This window comes from Lissotriton helveticus, chromosome 7 (assembly GCF_964261635.1).
Source record: "Lissotriton helveticus chromosome 7, aLisHel1.1, whole genome shotgun sequence".
Classification (NCBI taxonomy): domain Eukaryota; kingdom Metazoa; phylum Chordata; class Amphibia; order Caudata; family Salamandridae; genus Lissotriton; species Lissotriton helveticus.
The window spans coordinates 735,726,523-735,746,335 of NC_136068.1; the positions used below are offsets into that span (position 1 = coordinate 735,726,523).

The following is a 19,813-nucleotide window of genomic DNA, read 5'->3' on the forward strand; positions in this document are numbered from 1 at the left end:
CCTGGCAAAGTGCTCGGCCGCCCCCTCCCCACTGAGTGGGAGTCGGGGGGGGGTTTGATTGGCGGGGGGAGGTGCCGCCGAGCTCTTTGCCGGGACCGGATTTCGGCCGATTTTGTTACAGGGTCGATTTTGCAGCTATGTTGCAAAAACGGCCCTGTAACAAAAACGGCCCTCAGGGGCCCAAAACCGGCCCCCTCCCGTGCGGCGCACCAGGGGATTGTCCGGTGCCTGCTATGGCCAGTCCGGGCCTGCCAGAAGGTTGATGTGGAGCCCGAACTCCGCCGGAGGCCTCTGATCTCCACCTCCCCCATGTGGCCGCCTCATCCCAGGAGTGACCCCAATGTCACCACTATGAACTCTGGTTGGTATGCAGAACTGCCCTGATGAAAAGGAGCTTTTGAGTGGTTATCAGGTGTGACTTCGGCACATTGATAGTGAACCCCAGCGAGTGCAGGAGGTCCACCGTAGTCTGGAGGTGTGAGATGACAGCCTGGGGCGAGCTCGCCTTCAACAGCCAGTCAAGCTAGGGGAAGACTGGAAGCCTTGATCTGCCCAGGTGAGCTGTGACCACTGCCATCACTTTCGTGAACACCTGAGGGGTGCTTGTGATGTTGTGTAGCATTTTAGAATCCAAGCGTAATTTACCGATTCATGTCCTTATATAGGTATAAATCAATTTGCCCTTATATAGACATAGAAATCATACCCATATTTAGACAGAACCATCCGGTCCAAATAAAGGCATGGCAACTTCCACTAGTTCCAAAAAGCCACAACGATTTCTTGGAAAACTCGGCTTCAGCAGTCAGGGGCATCCCCTTGCTTGAATATTGATTTGTCCTAGAAATCATGGAGTTTTCAAAGAACTACCATTCCCTTGGGGTTCTTTGATGACTTTATTATGTCCGACTTTACGTAAAACTAGGCACCTTCAAGGTATAAATATGCCTACACTTGGCCTAGCAAAGACACAGTGGTTCGGAGCAGCTCGACTATCTACTTGCCCGACGCAGCTCACTACAACAAGTGCCGAAGGAAGCCAACCCTCCAGCTGACGCTCTAACAGAGAGGCTGCCTTTCTCTCGCTGAGAATCCAGCTCCAGTGTTTCCAAGCTCCACTCGCGGGGTGTTGGGAAATCGAGTCCCGAGACACAGATACCAGACCTCCTTCATTCTAAGACCAAGGTACGGAGCCGATTAGACCCTAAGAGAAATCTTGGATAGATTCTTGGCAAAGAAAACTAAACCTATGCTACACCTCACTTACTTCTTCCCTCGTACTAGACTTAGGTTAGGTACATTGGGGTAGGCGTATTTTAGAAGCACCATTTCAGTACTTTTAAGCCTTTGTTATGTATGTATTTATCTGTGGTTCAGAAACCATACAATGCTTTTACAGTAATATTTCATAATATTCTTCTTACTGTACGCATTATACTTTGCAACCAGTATTACGATTGTAGCAGTTCACTTTACTTCCTTGAGAAAGAAGACTGTTCAATAACCCCTTTTTATTGAAAATGGTAGTCTCTCTATTTCTCTGCACCTCTGATGAAACGAAGCATGCACGATTGACCGAGTAAAATATCTATCTATTGTTTCCACGACTCTGAAGATCAGTTTTATTCTTGGGGAAACAAAGTTGTCATGTTTATGAGATTGTCAGAAACGAATCCCTTCTTATATATTAGAGAAAGTTTCTAGTGACCTCTGAGCTAGCTGGCACTCACAATTAAGTCTAATATATTCGATAGAGACCTAGTAGACATAAGTCCTACGTCAAATCTATAGGATATTTTATTCCAATGCGCAGAGCCTATTGGGACTATAGGAACTACACTACTGTGAGGACAAAGGGGAGCACGGTAAACTGAAAATGCATGTGGCCTACTGTGAACCATAGGTAACGCCTGTGGGCCGACAGGATGGGGATGTGGAAATAAGCGTCCTGCAAGTCCAACGCTACCATCCAGTCTCCAGGGTTGGGGGCAGACAAGACCTGAGCCAATGTCAACATTTTGAACTTCTCCTTCCGGAGGAAGCGGTTGACGTCCCTGAGATCCAAGATAAGACGCAGGCCTTTGTCCTTCTTGGGTACCAGGAAGCAGTGGGAAATACAACTATGACCCACTTCTGGCACAGGGACACACTCGATAGCTTTCTTGGCCAAGAGAGCCGTAACTTCCTGATGGAGAAGGGCCAAGTGATCCACCGACATGCGATGGAGTGCTGGTGGCATGGAGGGAGGGGTAGTCTCAAAAGGAATGGAGTAGCCCCTTCGGGCTATCTGCAAAACCCACCTGTCCGATGTGATGTTGTGGCAGTGGGGGAGGTGATGGCGAATCCTGCCGCCCACTGGCAACTGGTGGCCCAAAAGATCAGACTAGGAAGGCTTGGAGGCTGATGTAGAGGGGGCACTGGTGGAATGGCCTGCCCGCTGGCCTCTAGGACCATGACGTTGGGTCCCACATCCCCTGCCTGTGGCCCTGAGTGGAATAAGGTGGGGCACCCCTTCCACAGCCACGAAAGGAGCGAAAGGCTGACTGAATAGGACGAGAGGTGGCAGCGAGGCCTACATATCTTGCTGTAGCTCTAGAGTCCTTGAATCGCTCCAGGGCATTGTCCGCCTTGTCGCCAAACAGGCAACGGCCATCAAAGGGCATGTCCAAAAGGGTCGATTGGACATCCCCGGAAAAGCCAGTAGACCTCAGCCAGGCATAGCGTATCAAAGCTACTGACATAGTAATCGTTCTACCTAACGAGTCGGCAGTATCCAGCCCACATCGAATGGCAGACTTTGCTGCATCTCTACCCTGTGCAACAGCATGAGAGAGTACAGTCCAGGCCTCCTCCGGGCCCTGTGGCAGCCCTTGCACAACTGTGTCCCACACAGAGTGCGTGTAGTGGCCCAAACAACATGCGGTGTTCACCGACTGCAGTCCTAAGCTGGCAGAAGAAAACCTCTTCCCAAGATGGTCCTGGTTCTTGGATTCCCTTTCTGGGGGAGCAGTAGGGAAAAATCCTTTGGACGTTGTGGCTTGAACCACCAAGCTCTCGAGGGTAGGGTGTTGGGAGAGGAAAATCGGGTCACCCAGGGCCAGAAGATGGCATCGGGCAATCATCCTATCCACAGGAGCCCCGGTGCTGGGCTTGGACCAAGCGCCCAGAAGGATGTCTGTTAGGGCCTCGCTGAACGGCAGCAGGGGCTCTAAAAAGGCCATTGCTGGCTGAAGCACCTCAGTCAGGAGGTTAGTCCTGACTTCCACCGTTGGAAGCTCAAGGCCCAAGGCCTGAGAGGCCCTACACAACACCACCGCGTAAGTGGCTCCCTCCTCCGTTGCCACGGTTGGGAGAGAAAGCATACCAAGGTCTGGGGAGGTGTCTAGACCACTGGCATCACCTAACTCCTCTCTCAGGTCTGGGTCATCTAGCCGGTCTGCCAGAGTGTCCACAGACCCCTCCCAGTCCTCCTCACCCTCTTCTGACTGCCACTCACGGCAAAAGTGAACGCCAGGGTAGAACAGGGGTACAAAAGTACTAGCCGGTGCCTGTACTGGTGTGGATTGATGTCAGTCCGGCTCCGTGTCCACGGCAGGGTGGAGACGGCCGTGAACACAACCGGCGTCTGAGGTGGAGGAAGCGTCAGAGGATTCGGTGCCTGTTCCAGCCATGTCCAGGAATGCAGGGCCTCTTGACAAAGGGTCCACTAACCCACCGCGCTTGTTGCATTACCACATGGTGGTGGTGTGGTCTGTTAACACTTGCACTAGCTTCCCTTTTACAGAGGGAAGAAAAGCTTTTAATGCATGATGGATCGGCCAAAGCTCCAACAAATTGGTGTGGAGCCTTGACACAGTCAGAGACCAGTGTCCCCTGATCGCCACCTCTCCCAGTTGGCCGCCCCATCCCAGGAGTGACGCACCTGTCACTACTGTGAGATGTGGTTGGGGAAGGGAGAGGGGTCTGCCTCTGAGCCAATCGTGGTTCGTCAACCACCGCAGCAGGGCTTTTGTAGCTACCTCCAAGTTCTGGACCACATTAGAGAGATTCCTCTGATGCGGCACCCACTGAAAGTTCAGGTCCCAATGCAGAGCCTGCATAAGCCATCTGGCGTGATGTACCAACAGGATGCAGGAAGTCTTGAGTCCCAGCAGCCTCAATGTCATTCTCACCAAAATTCAGGAAAGAGGCTGAAACATTTGTATCAGTCTGAATATCCTGGGCTCACTGCCCGGGAGAATAAGCCCGAAAAAGCACTGTGACCAGAACATCTATGGTGAAAGGGAGCATCTCAGAAGGAGTGGACAGCCTGGGGCAATGGCACCTTCAACAGCCAGTCGTCAAGATTAGTGAAGACTGACACCCCTAACCTGTGCAGAGGAGCTGCAACCACCGCCATCCCCTTGGTGAACATCAGAGGGGCACTAGTAAGACCAAATGGATGCACAGTGAATTGAAAGTGCATGTGGCCTTCCTTGAACAGCAAGTAACGCCTGTGGGCAGGCAGGATGGTGATGTGAAATTACGCATTCTGCAAGTCCAGAGCTACCAGACAATCTCCTTGGTCTAGGGCAGACAAAATCTAAGTCAACATGAGCATCTTAATTGTTTTTAGGTCTCGGCCTAGCGATACACTGCGCAACAGTGTTCGCGCAGTCAGAGTCCTTTTGGCAGGGTTTTGCAAATGGATCTGGAAATTCCACACGCTCGTGCGTGCGAATTTCCATTTGCGGCCTGCTATTGGCCTTTCATTGTGTGTTGTTTTGTGAAAGAGACACCAATAGGCCAGAGGCGGGCGCATAGCTCCGCTCCTGGCCTATTGGTGTCTACTACGCGCATTTCCTGCCATATGCTTTCAATTATCGTGCCCAGACACGGGCGCGATAATTGAAAGCTAATGGGCGCGTGCGCACCACTCGCGGATTTTTCCGATCACTTTCAGTTTCGCGATCGCCTCCCTCCCCACATACAGTTTCTTGGTTCTTTTTTTGCCCTGGATGGTAAAGGGTGCGTTTCTTTGTCATTCGTAAACGTGCAAGTGCTTAATTTAATGTTTTTATAACATGGAACTCCGGGTTCAAATCTGGAGTTCACTCTCCGTAAAAAAATGTCATCTGCAGGAATCTCTTCTGCTGCTTCTTCATGGCGGAGCGGTGATGTTCTCTAAATCCCACTTATCCAAGACGGGTCAATCCCGGCACAATGCGCCATAAACTTCCCGTGCAGCTCAGTGCAGAGAGAGCAGCTGCTCCCAGGAAGAAGCGCCGAAGTCGAGCCCTCTTATCCACAGGGCGGGCCCCTCAGATATCACAGCAGTCTGTGTAGTATCACCCCCTGTTAATGGAAACACAAGAGGTACACGTGAGGAGGGACGAGCTTTGCAGGAGAGGGCGACATCTGAACGAATAGCACTCAACTAACAGGTGCCCTGTTGCTTTAAATCTGAAAGTGAAGGTGTGAGCGGTGCGCTCCTGTACCTGCTCCCTCGGGCACTATCACGAAGTACCACCAGTGAGAACGTCACCTGACGGCACAGCGGGGTCTTGTACAAAAATTCACAAACTTTAGACAGGCATTCACAAACCCACACTCCTCGGTGCTGATAATGGCCACCTCATCTGAAAGTTCGTAACAGGCAATTACCATTAAAATACTGCACATGGATTGGCCAGGCTCAACATATATTGAGGCAGTTACAAAGAGACCACAAGGTCTTGAGAAACGTAGGCACTACACGACTGCTTAACACTTCTATAAATGAGCTAAAGTTGTGAGTGAATCTCCACCAGCAAGTTGTTTCAACTCGAGAGAGCCTGCGCCAGAAGTGTAATCACACAGCGTGTGGGGATTCATATGCAAGCATTAGATCCGGTAGCAGTCAGGTTTTCTCTGGCTGTTTCTATTGTTTTCGAGTCTAAGATTTGTTCACGGACACTTCTAATGTTCTTGGGCAGCCATCACAAATCACTCAACTCACTTGGAATTCCTTTAAAAGTGCAAACGATTTTTTTCTGTAATGAGGAGGTAGTTTTTATTTTTTTGTTGTTGCATATTTATATAGAGCGAACTCGATCCGAAGGTATTGGAGCGCTTTACACAAGCACTGTATCTACATTACACATTCAGGTATGGACGGGGAGATCAAGTAATTTGCCTTGAATCACAGGATGTGGACGCGGCCCCGAACCCTGGTTTCCAGCATCAAAGTTGGCAGTCTAGCCGTCAGACCACATCCTCTCCCCAATTGAAGGACACTGATGTGCAGTAGATTGTCCTTTCCGATTACCTGTAAAACACTGGGTGGTGAGTTAGAAGAACATTGTTGCCAAGATATATGACCATTTCTAGTATCTGTTGATCTGATGATCTTTGACAGTTTTGCGAGGAATGGAGGCTCACTGTCACAGCGCACTTTCATTGAGCGGGCGGTTAGATGTTGTTAATGTCTGACTTTAGTGGATGGTCCCAACGTTCCAGTGCTCCATTTTCTGCTCTGGCTCCCCGGCTTCCATCAACTGCACAAGGAGCCCCGTTTTCAAAGGGGTACGGTTCAGAGCACGGCCCGGGTCTCCTCCAACCACCTCCACACACACACAAAACCCCACACACATTGTGGCAGCTTGAGCTACTTGGAAGCTGGCAGCAGGAGCGCACAACAGGCGGGAGTTGGCTGTGTAGAGCATGATACAGTGGTCCTGTCCAGTGAAAGGGATTGATGGTGCCAGCTTGTGGCCAGTGAAAATAGCCGGATTTCCAGTTCCTTTCTGCAATGCATCCTTGCCTTATACTTTTGTGACTTTGTTACCACTTAACGCTGTATTGTTCTTTAAAGTAAATTAATTTTAATCCTCTCATATACCTCTTTTATACGTAATCACGTGACCTGTATAGCCTCGGATACCCTCGGGTCTAGCTAGCGCTAGATACAATTCAAATAAATAAATACATTAAATGTCCAGTTTAACCATACGGTTAGGCGCCACTAACCACACCTTTGTGGACACCACAGAAGGTGCCCTGATCAGAATCTGCAGTAATGGTGTACAGAGCCGACATGGTCAGTGTCAGGCAGAGTGGCTGCCTGGTGCAGTCCATCTTGCTGGTGACAAGGGATGACAAAGCCTCTGGATATCACCCGCTGGAAGCGCAGGTAAGAAAACGATTCCTGTGCTCTTTGCCATCAAATCTGCCGTCCAATTACAATTTGCTTGTAAAATTGATCATCTGTGCAATATAACTGCGATTTTGCTGCTACAATGAGATTGTGCAGTGGCACCAGGATAGGATAAAACAAGCATTTACAATGCAATAGGTTTGCATTATTAAAGTTTGAGCTATTGGCATTGTAAATGACAATGCCTTTTATTCATTTGTTTTTAAAACCTGCAATCGGTGCATAAACACGCACTTTGAACGTATAGTCCTTGCTTACGATGAGCAAGGCTGGCAGTAAAAGAGACTGCCAGCCTTGCTTCTCGTAAGCATAGACTATAAGTACAAAGTGCTTGTTTCAGATGTTAGAAAACTTTCAATAGCAACTTTGGAGAGTATCACTCGCACCTCGTATAACGGAATGGACAGGCGCTCTTCTAAAATTCGCTCTGATGTAGGGAGAAGATCTGGCAATGCAAAAAGAAAGGGCAGAGCAAAGCAATGCAATAGGTCTCGCAGTATTAAAGTTTGAGCTATTGGTGTTGCATTATTTAGCAATGCCAAGAGCTCAAACTTTAAAAATGCGAGACCTATTGCATTGCAAATGCTTGTTGAGGAGGAGATTGACAGTCCAAAGGTCCAAAATGGGCCACAACTTTTTTTTCGTTATCTGAAAGTAGCGGACTAGTAACCACTGCCTACATCTGAAAATTGGGACCTTTTTTATAGCTCCCTTGGCCAGGAGAGCTGTAACTTGCTCTCTGAGTAATACAAGATGATCCTCCACCAGCCGTTCTTGAGTTGGCGGTAAAGGAGGAGGAAACGAAAGAAAGGGAAGAGAATAACCTTCTTGAATTATCTGCAAGACCCATTAGTCCGATCTTATGGACCTTCAGCAGAGATGGTGTTTAATTCTCCCTCTGACTGGAGCAAAATGGCCTTGCAGAATCAAACTAGGAATGCTTGGAGGTTGCAGCTGCCAGGGGCTGGGTGGCCGACAACTTATGGCTATCATTCAGAGGTTGAATGAACCGCGTCCTCGCACAACTTGGCAGCCGGAGACGTTGGCGTAGAACCTGGTGCCTCCCCCGACCCCGTGGGGCCCGAAGCTCACTGAAGGGGTTGGCCCGCTCAAATCCTCGGTGCATGGCCTCCTATAGTTCTTTAATTGAGTGGGGATTGCTCCTGGAAATGGGGGGAGGTGCGGAGTCAAACCTGGCTCCAACTCCGCAGAACCAGGACTACAACATTGATGCTCCTTTCCTTTCTCGTCAACGGACGACAGACGAGGTGAAGCTGAAGCCCGTTTGGACTTCTTTTTGTGGCTCTTCCCTGAGTGTCCCGCGGACATCAAGTATTAAAAGGATGGCCTGGAGCTCCTGGAGCGGTCTTGCAACCTTCTGTTCCTCGAACAGGACCCAGATCTCCGAGGAGTCGTGCTTGACGGTGTCAACTGCTGGGCCGCAAGAAGCTTCAAAGATCGCTCCCGCAAGGCCTTTGGCGTCATGGCCTGGCAGTCCAAGCACGATTTTTTGTCAAGGTCGCACTCAAGGAACCACAAGCAGATGAGGTGGGGGTCGATTACCGACATGGTGTGGTGACAGGCGCCACATGGTTTGAACCCTGTACATCTAGAGGACATCCTCGAGACAAGAAAAGATTTTGTTGACAACATTTTAAAAAAAGCTTGTCATAAAGAGAAAGGGGGTAGCTCTTTTCCGATTCAGCGCTTAACTGGCGAGGAAAAAAAGAACTGCTATCCGGGCCTGGTGACGGCTGTCATAACTGATGCCACCAACGTCACGCGGAGCCATACGGAGCCACTCGACAGCGCACACGGGTACTGCACATGCAAAAGTTTCCAGATTCAGCCCGACGCCTGGGAAATGCAAAGGTAAGGAATCTGCAGCTAGAAGTCTATCAGATCTTAAACAACACCTTTCATATGTATAAGTCTCTCTTGAAGAGGGTTCCAGTAAGGATACAAATAAAAAACGTACCGTCAAACTTCCAGTTCTTGATTGAATTTTAATTATAATACAACTTAGATAAAGGAAGCACCCACCCCTCCCTGACATCAGAGAAGAGGAAAGAGCAACAGAAGAAACCTAACTGAAAATCCAAAAGCACTTCAGTCCCAAAGAACCAAAAAAATCTATCACAAAAATAGCATCTGCAGGATGGTAATGCCTTGAAAAATAAGGAAACAAATGTGCTGCAAAGCATTCTTCATTTGTTAATGCCTGCTTTATATAGACTTCAAATAGGAACTAACATCACAAGCAAAACAAACTTCATCTTGGTTTGGTAACGGGAGACAATCCTCTGATCAGACACTATCTTACACAGGGCAATTCAAAAGACTTGACCACGCCCCTTTCCAGTAAATCATGGGACAGAACACACTCTAGAATGTTTGGGATGGCTTTATTCAAAACACAGATGAGGATTCAAATGCATGCTCACCCTCCTGGAAATGCTCATTACCTTTGACATGGCAGAACAATATATGTATTCTTCAGCACAGACTGAAGCCATGAGGCCAAGTCGCAGACCAATACCTAACCTGGTTCAAATCATTCCTCGAAGACTGATCACAATTAGTTATACTTGTATAGTTGACCTCCACATCCTGTTCAGTGATGTAAGAGGCTAGCCAGAACCCCCAAGTCTCCACTCTTACACACAAAGCCTTCTAAGGACCAAATATTCCAATTCTATGCCAAGGATACTCAAATCTGAGAGTAACAGCAGCTGATTGCGAATTCAGTGATGATGCGGATGGTTTTACAATTAGCAAAACCTGGATGAGCCAAAACAATCTAAAGCTAAAGGGTCAAAGACTGAAATCAAGGTCTTAGGGTTACCACACCCCCTGTTGAAAATGGAAACTATCCACAGGGCCGCACCAGACATTGGGCGTTTCTCCAAAAAGCTAGAAGGGTGGGGCGGTTTTGCAGCAGTGCTGCATCAGCCCCAATAACAAAAGCAGCACACAAGCATAGCAAACTCCCTTCCATTAAAAGCCTCCAGGGCCAGCCAGTACTTCATTCTTACTTGTACACGAGCACACACCTCCCAAACTCACCTTTTAGTGGTCAGGCTTGCTCACTACGCACTCTGCGGGGCTGGTCTGACTAAATTGCCAGGGATGCTTTAGGTTCCCAGTCCGGCCCAGTCTATCCACCACTGACCTATCCAGATCTATTCTTCCTATGAAATATCTATTGGCTTAAAATCAAGAAAACAAATCACTATGATGTGGCCAGTGACAAGTCAGAGTGCTTTTTAAAATAAAAAATAATCCATGCTGCAAAGCAGCTCATGCTGTTTAGAAAAGAAAGCTGGAGGAAGAAGCGACAGGGGGATGGGGGAAACGGAGGTGAAGGTACAGCAAATACGGGCAACAGGAGGAGGGGATAAGGTAAAGAAAATGAGGGAGGTGCAGGGGAGGAGGGAGGGAGGGAGTACCAGACAGGGGTCGGTGGAGGCAGGAAGAAAAAATAGCACCGTAATCCCATCTGAAGTAGAGGACGGGCACTGATTAAGTTGAATCAATCTGTGCTTGGTCGGCACTCCACAGAAACAAACAGAAGTGACACTTGGTCTTAGCTGGCCAGTTAAGAGGCAGCAATAAAGAGTGGCAATGAAGTCAACAAATGGAAAGCAATCGGTGGATCCAACCCGTTATTGTAAGCAATAGTCTCTCGCTAGCGAGGGCGCATGTGCTGTTGCAGGCTTGACCAAAAAAATGAGGCCTTAAGCATACAGCCTAGGAATTTTGTTCAGATTCTACTGCATACATTTATAACTCCTTGCATTCATCCGAATCACCAACGACCCCGCCACCGCCAGAGACAGCCTCCTGGAAGGAATGAAAGACGTTGCCGAATGGATGAAGCTCAGCCGGCTGAAACTGAACTCAGACAAGACGTAAGTCTTCATCCTGGGACCATCCCCCTCTGCCTGGGACGACTCCTGGTGGCCCCCGGCACTGGGCACCGCCCCCAAGCCCACGGACCATTCACGCAACCTAGGCTTCATCCTGGACTCCTCCCTCACGATGACCAAACAAGTCAACGCCGTCTCATCATCGTATTTCAACACCCTGCGCATGCTCCGAAAGATCTTCCGGTGGATCCCTGCCAACACCAGAAAAACGGTCACCCAGGCCCTCGTCACCAGCCGACTGGACTACAGGAACGCCCTCTACGCCTGAACCACAGCCAAACTACAGAAAAGACTCCAACGCATACAGAACACTTCTTCACGACTCATCCTGGACATCCCCCAACACAGCCACATCTCTGCCCACCTGAGAGACCTGCACTGGCTCCCCGTCAGCAAAAGGATCACGTTCAGGCTCCTCACCCACGCTCACAAAGCTCTCCACGACACTGGCCCCAAATATCTCAACACCCGCCTCACGTTCTACACACCCACCAGACAGCTCCGCTCCGCCAGCCTCGCCACCGTCCCACGGATTCGCAGAACCACCACCGGAAGATCCTTCTTCTACCTGGCTGCCAAGACGTGGAACTCCCTCCCCACCCACCTACGACTGACCCAAGACCATCTCTCCTTCAGGAAGCAACTCAAGACCTGGCTCTTCGAACAGTAGCAGCACCCCCCCCCAACCCCCCTCCCAGTGCCTTGAGACCCTTGCAGGTGATGAGTAGCGCGCTTTATAAATGTCCTGATTGATTGATTGATTTAGGAGCTACACCTGGCAGGCACACCAGTTGGACAGCACTCATGGAAACATTCGGTCAATTTATTTGATGTATAAGCGCACAGGTAGTGTGGGAAAACTACACAAATGAAGAGAACAAACTATTTAAGTTACTGAAAAAATGTCATATCTTTGAAGCCGAGCACCTTTCTTGCTTCATGAGAGGTTAAAAACACTTAAACCTGCCTGCCACTTGGTATATACAAGATAAATGTTAAAAACCTTGCATGCACTGCATGTTTATAAAAAATAGTAGTGCGCGCACTTACTATTGATTATTTTGCCCAAGGTTTCAGTGTCAAAAAAAATCAATATTTTTTTTACAGGAAACAATCTGAGCGTTTTATCTAGAGAAAAGATTCATTGATCGAGAAAGTATTGCGAAAGGTGTTTCTTCTCTATTCCCCCTACGCCCCCGTTCACCCTTATTGTATCTACATAAATACATACATACATGCTCTGTCATAGTCTGACGCATTCTCGAACATTCCTTTCAAACTAACCTTGAGGAAACAAGGAGAGCAGAGACACGCAGCAGCAATGAGTGGGTCTCGCCTCGGGCGACAAGCAAATTATTTTTTTCAATATATATATTTTTTCAACTATAAATGTCAGGTGTAGAAAACTTACTGGCTGCTTTGATGAAACTCCTTTGAAACTGGTACGTCATGAGAGGCCCTGGAAGCATCCTGGAGTCCGGGGGGAAAAAAAGACAATATGAGTGCATGTTCAAGTGTTTTCACGGACATAAAAGCTCGCCCACTTTAAAAGAGGGCGAAACAACAGAATTCAAAGCTGTTATAAGTCGTGGGAGAAAAGCATGAGCAAACAGGAAACGGTACGTTTTGTCAAGGTCTTGTTAAATAAGTCACTGGGTTTAAAAGTCTACTGATTTGACCGGTAGCCTGATTTCACGAGTCCTGCGGGAACACAATGATTCACTGTATTTTGTTCGGACAGTTCGCCCACTAACAGAGTGAAATGGTCCGGATGAGATGATGAGGAACAACCTACAAGACACCGCACTGCAACCCCATCTCCTGCAGGTTATTCCCCAGCTAGGCTTGCCACCTCACCGGGTTTTATACTCTCGTGATGGTATGTTAATGTCCCAGTATAAAAAAGTGCAAAGTCACCTATAGCTGATATGTTTCCCTTTATCAGCACACATACTTCAAACAGTATATGTAAGAAAAGAACACCTTAAAATGTGTGCCTTAATGACAGTCCGACGGCTGGTTAAAGTAAATAAAGACAAACAAGCATTTACAATGCAATAGGTCTCGCAGCATTAAAGTTTGAGCTATGGTATTGTATATGACAATGTGTTGCATTAATTTGTTAGCAAACTCTGAATTGGTGTATAAAGATGATTTGCAAACTGTGAAATGTTGCTGAATAGTAAGCAACGTTGTGAATAATATTGTTTGCTAGTCATCCTTGGGTACCAGAGTACTTCACTTAAGGCAGAGGTATTATCTTTAGACTATGGGTGTCGGTGCCGCTTGAGCTAGAAACAGGGCCAGCTTTAGCAGTGGTGCTGCCCGGTGTGACATACTTTTTGGACACCCCCGCATCCCTCTTCCCCCACCTCCTCCTCTGATTCCATCATTACCACCGTGTAAAAAGTGGACCTCATCTTCCCTTAAAACCTCTCTCACATACATTTCATTTGCTTTATAGTGCTGGTAAAGGCTGGCTTTACGAATCCGCTCAGATATCCACCCAAACACCGATCTGTTCTTTGCAGCAGATTAACCCTCTGCACTACTTTATGGTGAGTCAAACCTGCTACTAGACAAACCTCTGATCTCTCTCTACCAGGAACATTAATCACAAGTTATCATGACGTTTTTATTGCTGCCTGAAGTAGAGCGTGTGTAGTACAGACTAAGAGAGAGTGTGTAGTAGAGAGTATGCAGTATAGAGTGTGTAGTAGAGTGAGTAGTAGAGTGAATAGTAGAGTGTGTAGTACTAAGTAGTGCGTGTGTAGTAGAGAGTGTGTAGTAGAGTGTGTAGTAGAGAGTGGTGAGTGTAGTAGAGAGTAGTAGAGTGTGTAGTAGAGAGTGTTTAGTATAGTGTGTAGTAGAGTGGTGAGTGTGTGGTAGTGTGTAGTATAGAGTGAGTAGTAGAGAATAGTAGAGTGAGTAGTAGAGAGTGTAGTAGAGTAGTAGAGAGTTTGTAGTAGAAAGTGTGTAGTAGAGAGTGTGTAGTAGAGTGTGTAGCAGAGAGTAGTGAGTGTAGTGGTGGGTGTGCAGTAGAGAGTAGTAGAGTGAGTAGTAGAGAGTGTAGTAGAGAGTGAGTAGTAGTGTGTAGTAGAGAGTGTGGTAGTGAGTGTGGTAGTGAGTGTGGTAGTGAGTGTGGTAGTGAGTGTGGTAGTGAGTGTGGTAGTGAGTGTGGTAGTGAGTGTGGTAGTGAGTGTGGTAGTGAGTGTGGTAGTGAGTGTGGTAGTGAGTGTGGTAGTGAGTGTGGTAGTGAGTGTGGTAGTGAGTGTGGTAGTGAGTGTGTAGTAGTGAGTGTGTAGTAGTGAGTGTGTAGTAGTGAGTGTGTAGTAGTGAGTGTGTAGTAGAGTGTGTAGTAGAGAGTGTGTAGTATAGTGTGTAGTAGAGAGTGGTGAGTGTGGTAGTGTGTAGTATAGAGTGAGTAGTAGAGAATAGTAGAGAGTGTAGTAGAGTAGTAGAGAGTGTGTAGTAGAAAGTGTGTAGTAGAAAGTGTGTAGTAGAGTGTGTAGTAGAGTGTGTAGTAGAGTGTGTAGTAGAGTGTGTAGTAGAGTGTGTAGTAGAGTGTGTAGTAGAGTGTGCAGTAGAGAGTAGTAGAGTGTGTAGTAGAGAGTGTGTAGTAGAGAGTGTGTAGTAGAGAGTGTGTAGTAGAGAGTGTGTAGTAGAGAGTGTGTAGTAGAGAGTGTGTAGTAGAGAGTGTGTAGTAGAGTGTGTAGTAGAGTGTGTAGTAGAGTGTGTAGTAGAGTGTGTAGTAGAGTGTGTAGTAGAGTGTGTAGTAGAGTGTGTAGTAGAGTGTGTAGTAGAGAGTGTGTAGTAGAGTGTGTAGTAGAGTGTGTAGTAGAGTGTGTAGTAGAGTGTGTAGTAGAGTGTGTAGTAGAGTGTGTAGTAGAGTGTGTAGTAGAGTGTGTAGTAGAGTGTGTAGTAGAGTGTGTAGTAGAGTGTGTAGTAGAGTGTGTAGTAGAGTGTGTGGTAGAGTGTGTGTAGTAGAGTGTGTGGTAGAGTGTGTGTAGTAGAGTGTGTGTAGTAGAGTGTGTGTAGTAGAGTGTGTGTAGTAGAGTGTGTGTAGTAGAGTGTGTGTAGTAGAGTGTGTGTAGTAGAGTGTGTGTAGTAGAGTGTGTGTAGTAGAGTGTGTGTAGTAGAGTGTGTGTAGTAGAGTGTGTAGTAGAGTGTGTAGTGGTGGGTGTGTAGCAGAGAGTGTAGAGTGTGTAGTAGAGTGTGTAGTAGAGTGTGTAGTAGAGTGTGTAGTAGAGTGTGTAGTAGAGTGTGTGTAGTAGAGTGTGTGTAGTAGAGTGTGTGTAGTAGAGTGTGTGTAGTAGAGTGTGTGTAGTAGAGTGTGTGTAGTAGAGTGTGTGTAGTAGAGTGTGTGTAGTAGAGTGTGTGTAGTAGAGTGTGTGTAGTAGAGTGTGTGTAGTAGAGTGTGTGTAGTAGAGTGTGTGTAGTAGAGTGTGTGTAGTAGAGTGTGTAGTAGTGTGTGTAGTAGAGTGTGTAGTAGAGTGTGTAGTAGAGTGTGTAGTAGAGTGTGTAGTAGAGTGTGTAGTAGAGTGTGTAGTAGAGTGTGTAGTAGAGTGTGTAGTAGAGTGTGTAGTAGAGTGTGTAGTAGAGTGTGTAGTAGAGTGTGTAGTAGAGTGTGTAGTAGAGTGTGTAGCAGAGTGTGTAGCAGAGAGTAGTGAGTGTGTAGTGGTGGGTGTGTAGTAGAGAGTGTGTAGTAGAGAGTGTGTAGTAGAGAGTGTGTAGTAGAGAGTGTGTAGTAGAGAGTGTAGTAGAGTGTGTAGTAGAGTGTGTAGTAGAGTGTGTGTAGTAGAGTGTGTGTAGTAGAGTGTGTAGTAGAGTGTGTAGTAGAGTGTGTAGCAGAGAGTAGTGAGTGTGTAGTGGTGGGTGTGTAGTAGAGAGTGTGTAGTAGAGTGTGTAGTAGAGAGTGTGTAGTAGAGTGTGTAGTAGAGTGTGTAGTAGAGAGTGTGTAGTAGAGTGTGTAGTAGAGTGTGTAGTAGAGTGTGTAGTAGAGTGTGTAGTAGAGTGTGTAGTAGAGTGTGTAGTAGTGTGTAGTAGAGTGTGTAGTAGAGTGTGTAGTAGAGTGTGTAGTAGAGAGTGTGTAGTAGAGAGTGTGTAGTAGAGTGTGTGTAGTAGAGTGTGTAGCAGAGAGTAGTGAGTGTGTAGTGGTGGGTGTGTAGTAGTGAGAGTGTAGTAGAGTGTGTAGTAGAGAGTGTAGTAGAGTGTGTGTAGTAGAGAGTGTAGTAGAGAGTGTGTAGCAGAGAGTGGTGGGTGTGTAGTAGAGAGTGTGTAGTAGAGTGTGTAGTAGAGTGTGTAGTAGAGTGTGTAGTAGAGTGTGTAGTAGAGTGTGTAGTAGAGTGTGTAGTAGAGTGTGTAGCAGAGTGTGTAGCAGAGTGTGTAGCAGAGTGTGTAGCAGAGTGTGTAGCAGAGTGTGTAGCAGAGTGTGTAGCAGAGTGTGTAGCAGAGTGTGTAGCAGAGTGTGTAGCAGAGAGTAGTGAGTGTGTAGTGGTGGGTGTGTAGTAGTGAGTGTGTAGTAGTGAGTGTGTAGTAGTGAGTGTGTAGTAGAGAGTGTGTAGTAGAGAGTGTGTAGTAGTGAGTGTGTAGTAGTGAGTGTGTAGTAGTGAGTGTGTAGTAGTGAGTGTGTAGTAGAGAGTGTGTAGTAGAAGAGTGTGTAGTAGAGAGTGTGTAGTAGAGAGTGTGTAGTAGAGAGTGTGTAGTAGAGAGTGTGTAGTAGAGAGTGTGTGTAGTAGAGTGTGTAGTAGAGTGTGTAGTAGAGTGTGTAGTAGAGTGTGTGTAGTAGAGTGTGTAGTAGAGTGTGTAGCAGAGTGTGTAGTAGAGTGTGTAGTAGAGTGTGTAGTAGAGTGTGTAGTAGAGTGTGTAGTAGAGTGTGTAGTAGAGTGTGTAGTAGAGTGTGTAGTAGAGTGTGTAGTAGAGTGTGTAGTAGAGTGTGTAGTAGAGTGTGTAGCAGAGTGTGTAGCAGAGTGTGTAGCAGAGTGTGTAGCAGAGTGTGTAGCAGAGAGTAGTGAGTGTGTAGTGGTGGGTGTGTAGTAGAGAGTGTGTAGTAGAGAGTGTGTAGTAGAGTGTGTAGTAGAGTGTGTAGTAGAGTGTGTAGTAGAGTGTGTAGTAGAGTGTGTAGTAGAGTGTGTAGTAGAGTGTGTAGTAGAGTGTGTAGTAGAGTGTGTAGTAGAGTAGTAGAGAGTGTGTATTAGAGAGCAGTGTGTCTAGTAGTGAGTGTGTAGTAGAGTGTGTAGTAGAGTAGTAGAGAGTGTGTATTAGAGAGCAGTGTGTCTAGTAGTGAGTGTGCAGCAGAGTGTGTAGCAGAGTGTGTAGCAGAGAGTGTAGCAGAGAGTGTAGCAGAGAGTGTAGCAGAGAGTGTAGCAGAGTGTGTAGCAGAGTGTGTAGCAGAGTGTGTAGCAGAGTGTGTAGCAGAGTGTGTAGCAGAGTGTGTAGCAGAGTGTGTAGCAGAGTGTGTAGCAGAGTAGTAGAGAGTGTGTATTAGAGAGCAGTGTGTCTAGTAGTGAGTGTGCAGCAGAGTGTGTAGCAGAGTGTGTAGCAGTGTGCAGCAGAGTGTGCAGCAGAGTGTGCAGCAGAGTGTGCAGCAGAGTGTGCAGCAGAGTGTGCAGCAGAGTGTGCAGCAGAGTGTGCAGCAGAGTGTGCAGCAGAGTGTGCAGCAGAGTGTGCAGCAGAGTGTGCAGCAGAGTGTGTAGCAGAGTGTGTAGCAGAGTGTGTAGCAGAGAGTAGTGGGTGTGTAGTAGTGAGTGTGTAGTAGAGAGTGTGTAGTAGAGAGTGTGTAGTAGAGAGTGTGTAGTAGAGTGTGTAGTAGAGTGTGTAGTAGAGTGTGTAGTAGAGTAGTAGAGAGTGTGTATTAGAGTAGTAGAGAGTGTGTATTAGAGAGCAGTGTGTCTAGTAGTGAGTGTGCAGTAGAGTGTGTAGCAGAGTGTGTAGTAGAGTGTGTAGAAGAGAGTAGTAGTAGAGAGTAGTAGAGTAGTAGAGTGTAGTAGAGATTGAGTAGTAGAGTGTGTAGTAGAGTAGTGCATGTTTAGTAGTGTATAGTAGAAAATAGAGTAGTAGAGGGTGTGTAGTAGAGTATTGAGTGTGTAGTAGAGTGTGTAGTAGAGTGTGTAGTAGAGTAGTAGAGAGTGTGTAGTAGAGTAGTAGAGAGTGTGTATTAGAGTAGTAGAGAGTGTGTATTAGAGAGCAGTGTGTCTAGTAGTGAGTGTGCAGTAGAGTGTGTAGCAGAGTGTGTAGTAGAGTGTGTAGAAGAGAGTAGTAGTAGAGAGTAGTAGAGAGTAGTGGAGTAGTAGAGTGTAGTAGAGATTGAGTAGTAGAGTGTGTAGTAGAGTAGTGCATGTTTAGTAGTGTGTAGTAGAAAATAGAGTAGTAGAGGGTGTGTAGTAGAGTATTGAGTGTGTAGTAGAGTGTGTAGTAGAGTAGTAGAGAGTGTGTAGTAGAGTAGTAGAGAGTGTGTAGTAGAGAGTGTGTAGTAGAGAGTGTGTAGTAGAGAGTGTGTAGTAGAGAGCAGTGTGTCTAGTAGTGAGTGTGCAGTAGAGTGTGCAGTAGAGTGTGTAGTAGAGTAGTAGAGAGTGTGTAGTAGAGTAGTAGAGAGTGTGTAGTAGAGTAGTAGAGAGTGTGTAGTAGAGTAGTAGAGAGTGTGTATTAGAGAGCAGTGTGTCTAGTAGTGAGTGTGCAGTAGAGTGTGTAGCAGAGTGTGTAGTAGACAGAGTGTGTAGAAGAGAGTAGTAGAGAGTAGTGGAGTAGTAGAGTGTAGTAGAGATTGTGTAGTAGAGTAGTGCATGTTTAGTAGTGTGTAGTAGAAAATAGAGTAGTAGAGGGTGTGTAGTAGAGAGTGTGTAGTAGAGAGTGTGCAGTAGAGAGTGTGCAGTAGAGAGTGTGCAGTAGAGAGTGTGCAGTAGAGAGTGTGCAGTAGAGAGTGTGCAGTAGAGAGTGTGCAGTAGAGAGTGTGCAGTAGAGAGTGCAGTAGAGAGTGTGCAGTAGAGAGTGTGCAGTAGAGAGTGTGCAGTAGAGAGTGTGCAGTAGAGAGTGTGCAGTAGAGTGTGCAGTAGAGAGTGTGCAGTAGAGAGTGTGCAGTAGAGAGTGTGCAGTAGAGAGTGTGCAGTAGAGAGTGTGCAGTAGAGAGTGTGCAGTAGAGAGTGTGCAGTAGAGAGTGTGCAGTAGAGAGTGTGCAGTAGAGAGTGCGCAGTAGAGAGTGCGCAGTAGAGAGTGTGTAGTAGAGAGTGTGTAGTAGAGAGTGTGTAGTAGAGAGTGTGTAGTAGAGTGTGTAGTAGAGAGGTGAGAATAGTAGAGTGTGTAGTAGAGAGTGTTTAGTATAGTGTGGTGAGTGTGTGGTAGTGTGTAGTATAGAGTGAGTAGTAGAGAATACTAGTGAGTAGTAGAGAGTGTGTACTAGAGTGTGTAGTAGAGAGTAGTGAGTGTGTTGTAGTGAGTGTGTTGTAGTGAGTAGTAGAGTTTAGTAGAGTGTGTAGTAGAGTGAGTTGTAGAGTGTGTAGTAGAGAATAGTAGAGTAGTGAGTGTGTAGTTGTGAGTGTGTAGTAGAGTGTGTAGTAGAGTGTAGTAGAGAGTGTAGTAGAGTGTAGTAGAGAGTGTAGTAGTGAGTAGTAGAGAGTAAGTAGTAGAATAGTAGTGAGTGTGTAGTAGAGTAGGGAGTGTGTAGTAGTGATTGTGTAGTACAGAGTGTGTAGTAGAGTGTGTAGTAGTGAGTAGT

At 46.9% G+C, this 19,813-nt stretch overlaps 1 protein-coding gene across 4 annotated transcripts in view; it reads right to left on the bottom strand.

The window, feature by feature from the left end:
• Positions 1–19,813, bottom strand: part of ARHGAP26 (Rho GTPase activating protein 26) — a 2,444,655-nt gene that overhangs the window by 1,092,885 nt on the left and 1,331,957 nt on the right. For all 4 annotated transcript variants that reach the window (XR_013598661.1, XM_078653061.1, XM_078653060.1 and 1 more), the window contains exon 16: positions 12,515–12,573. Coding sequence is in view for 3 of the 4 variants with exons in the window: in XM_078653061.1 (XP_078509187.1) it covers positions 12,515–12,573 (59 nt within the window). In the remaining variant the exon portion in view is untranslated. The remainder of the gene's footprint in view (positions 1–12,514; positions 12,574–19,813) is intronic.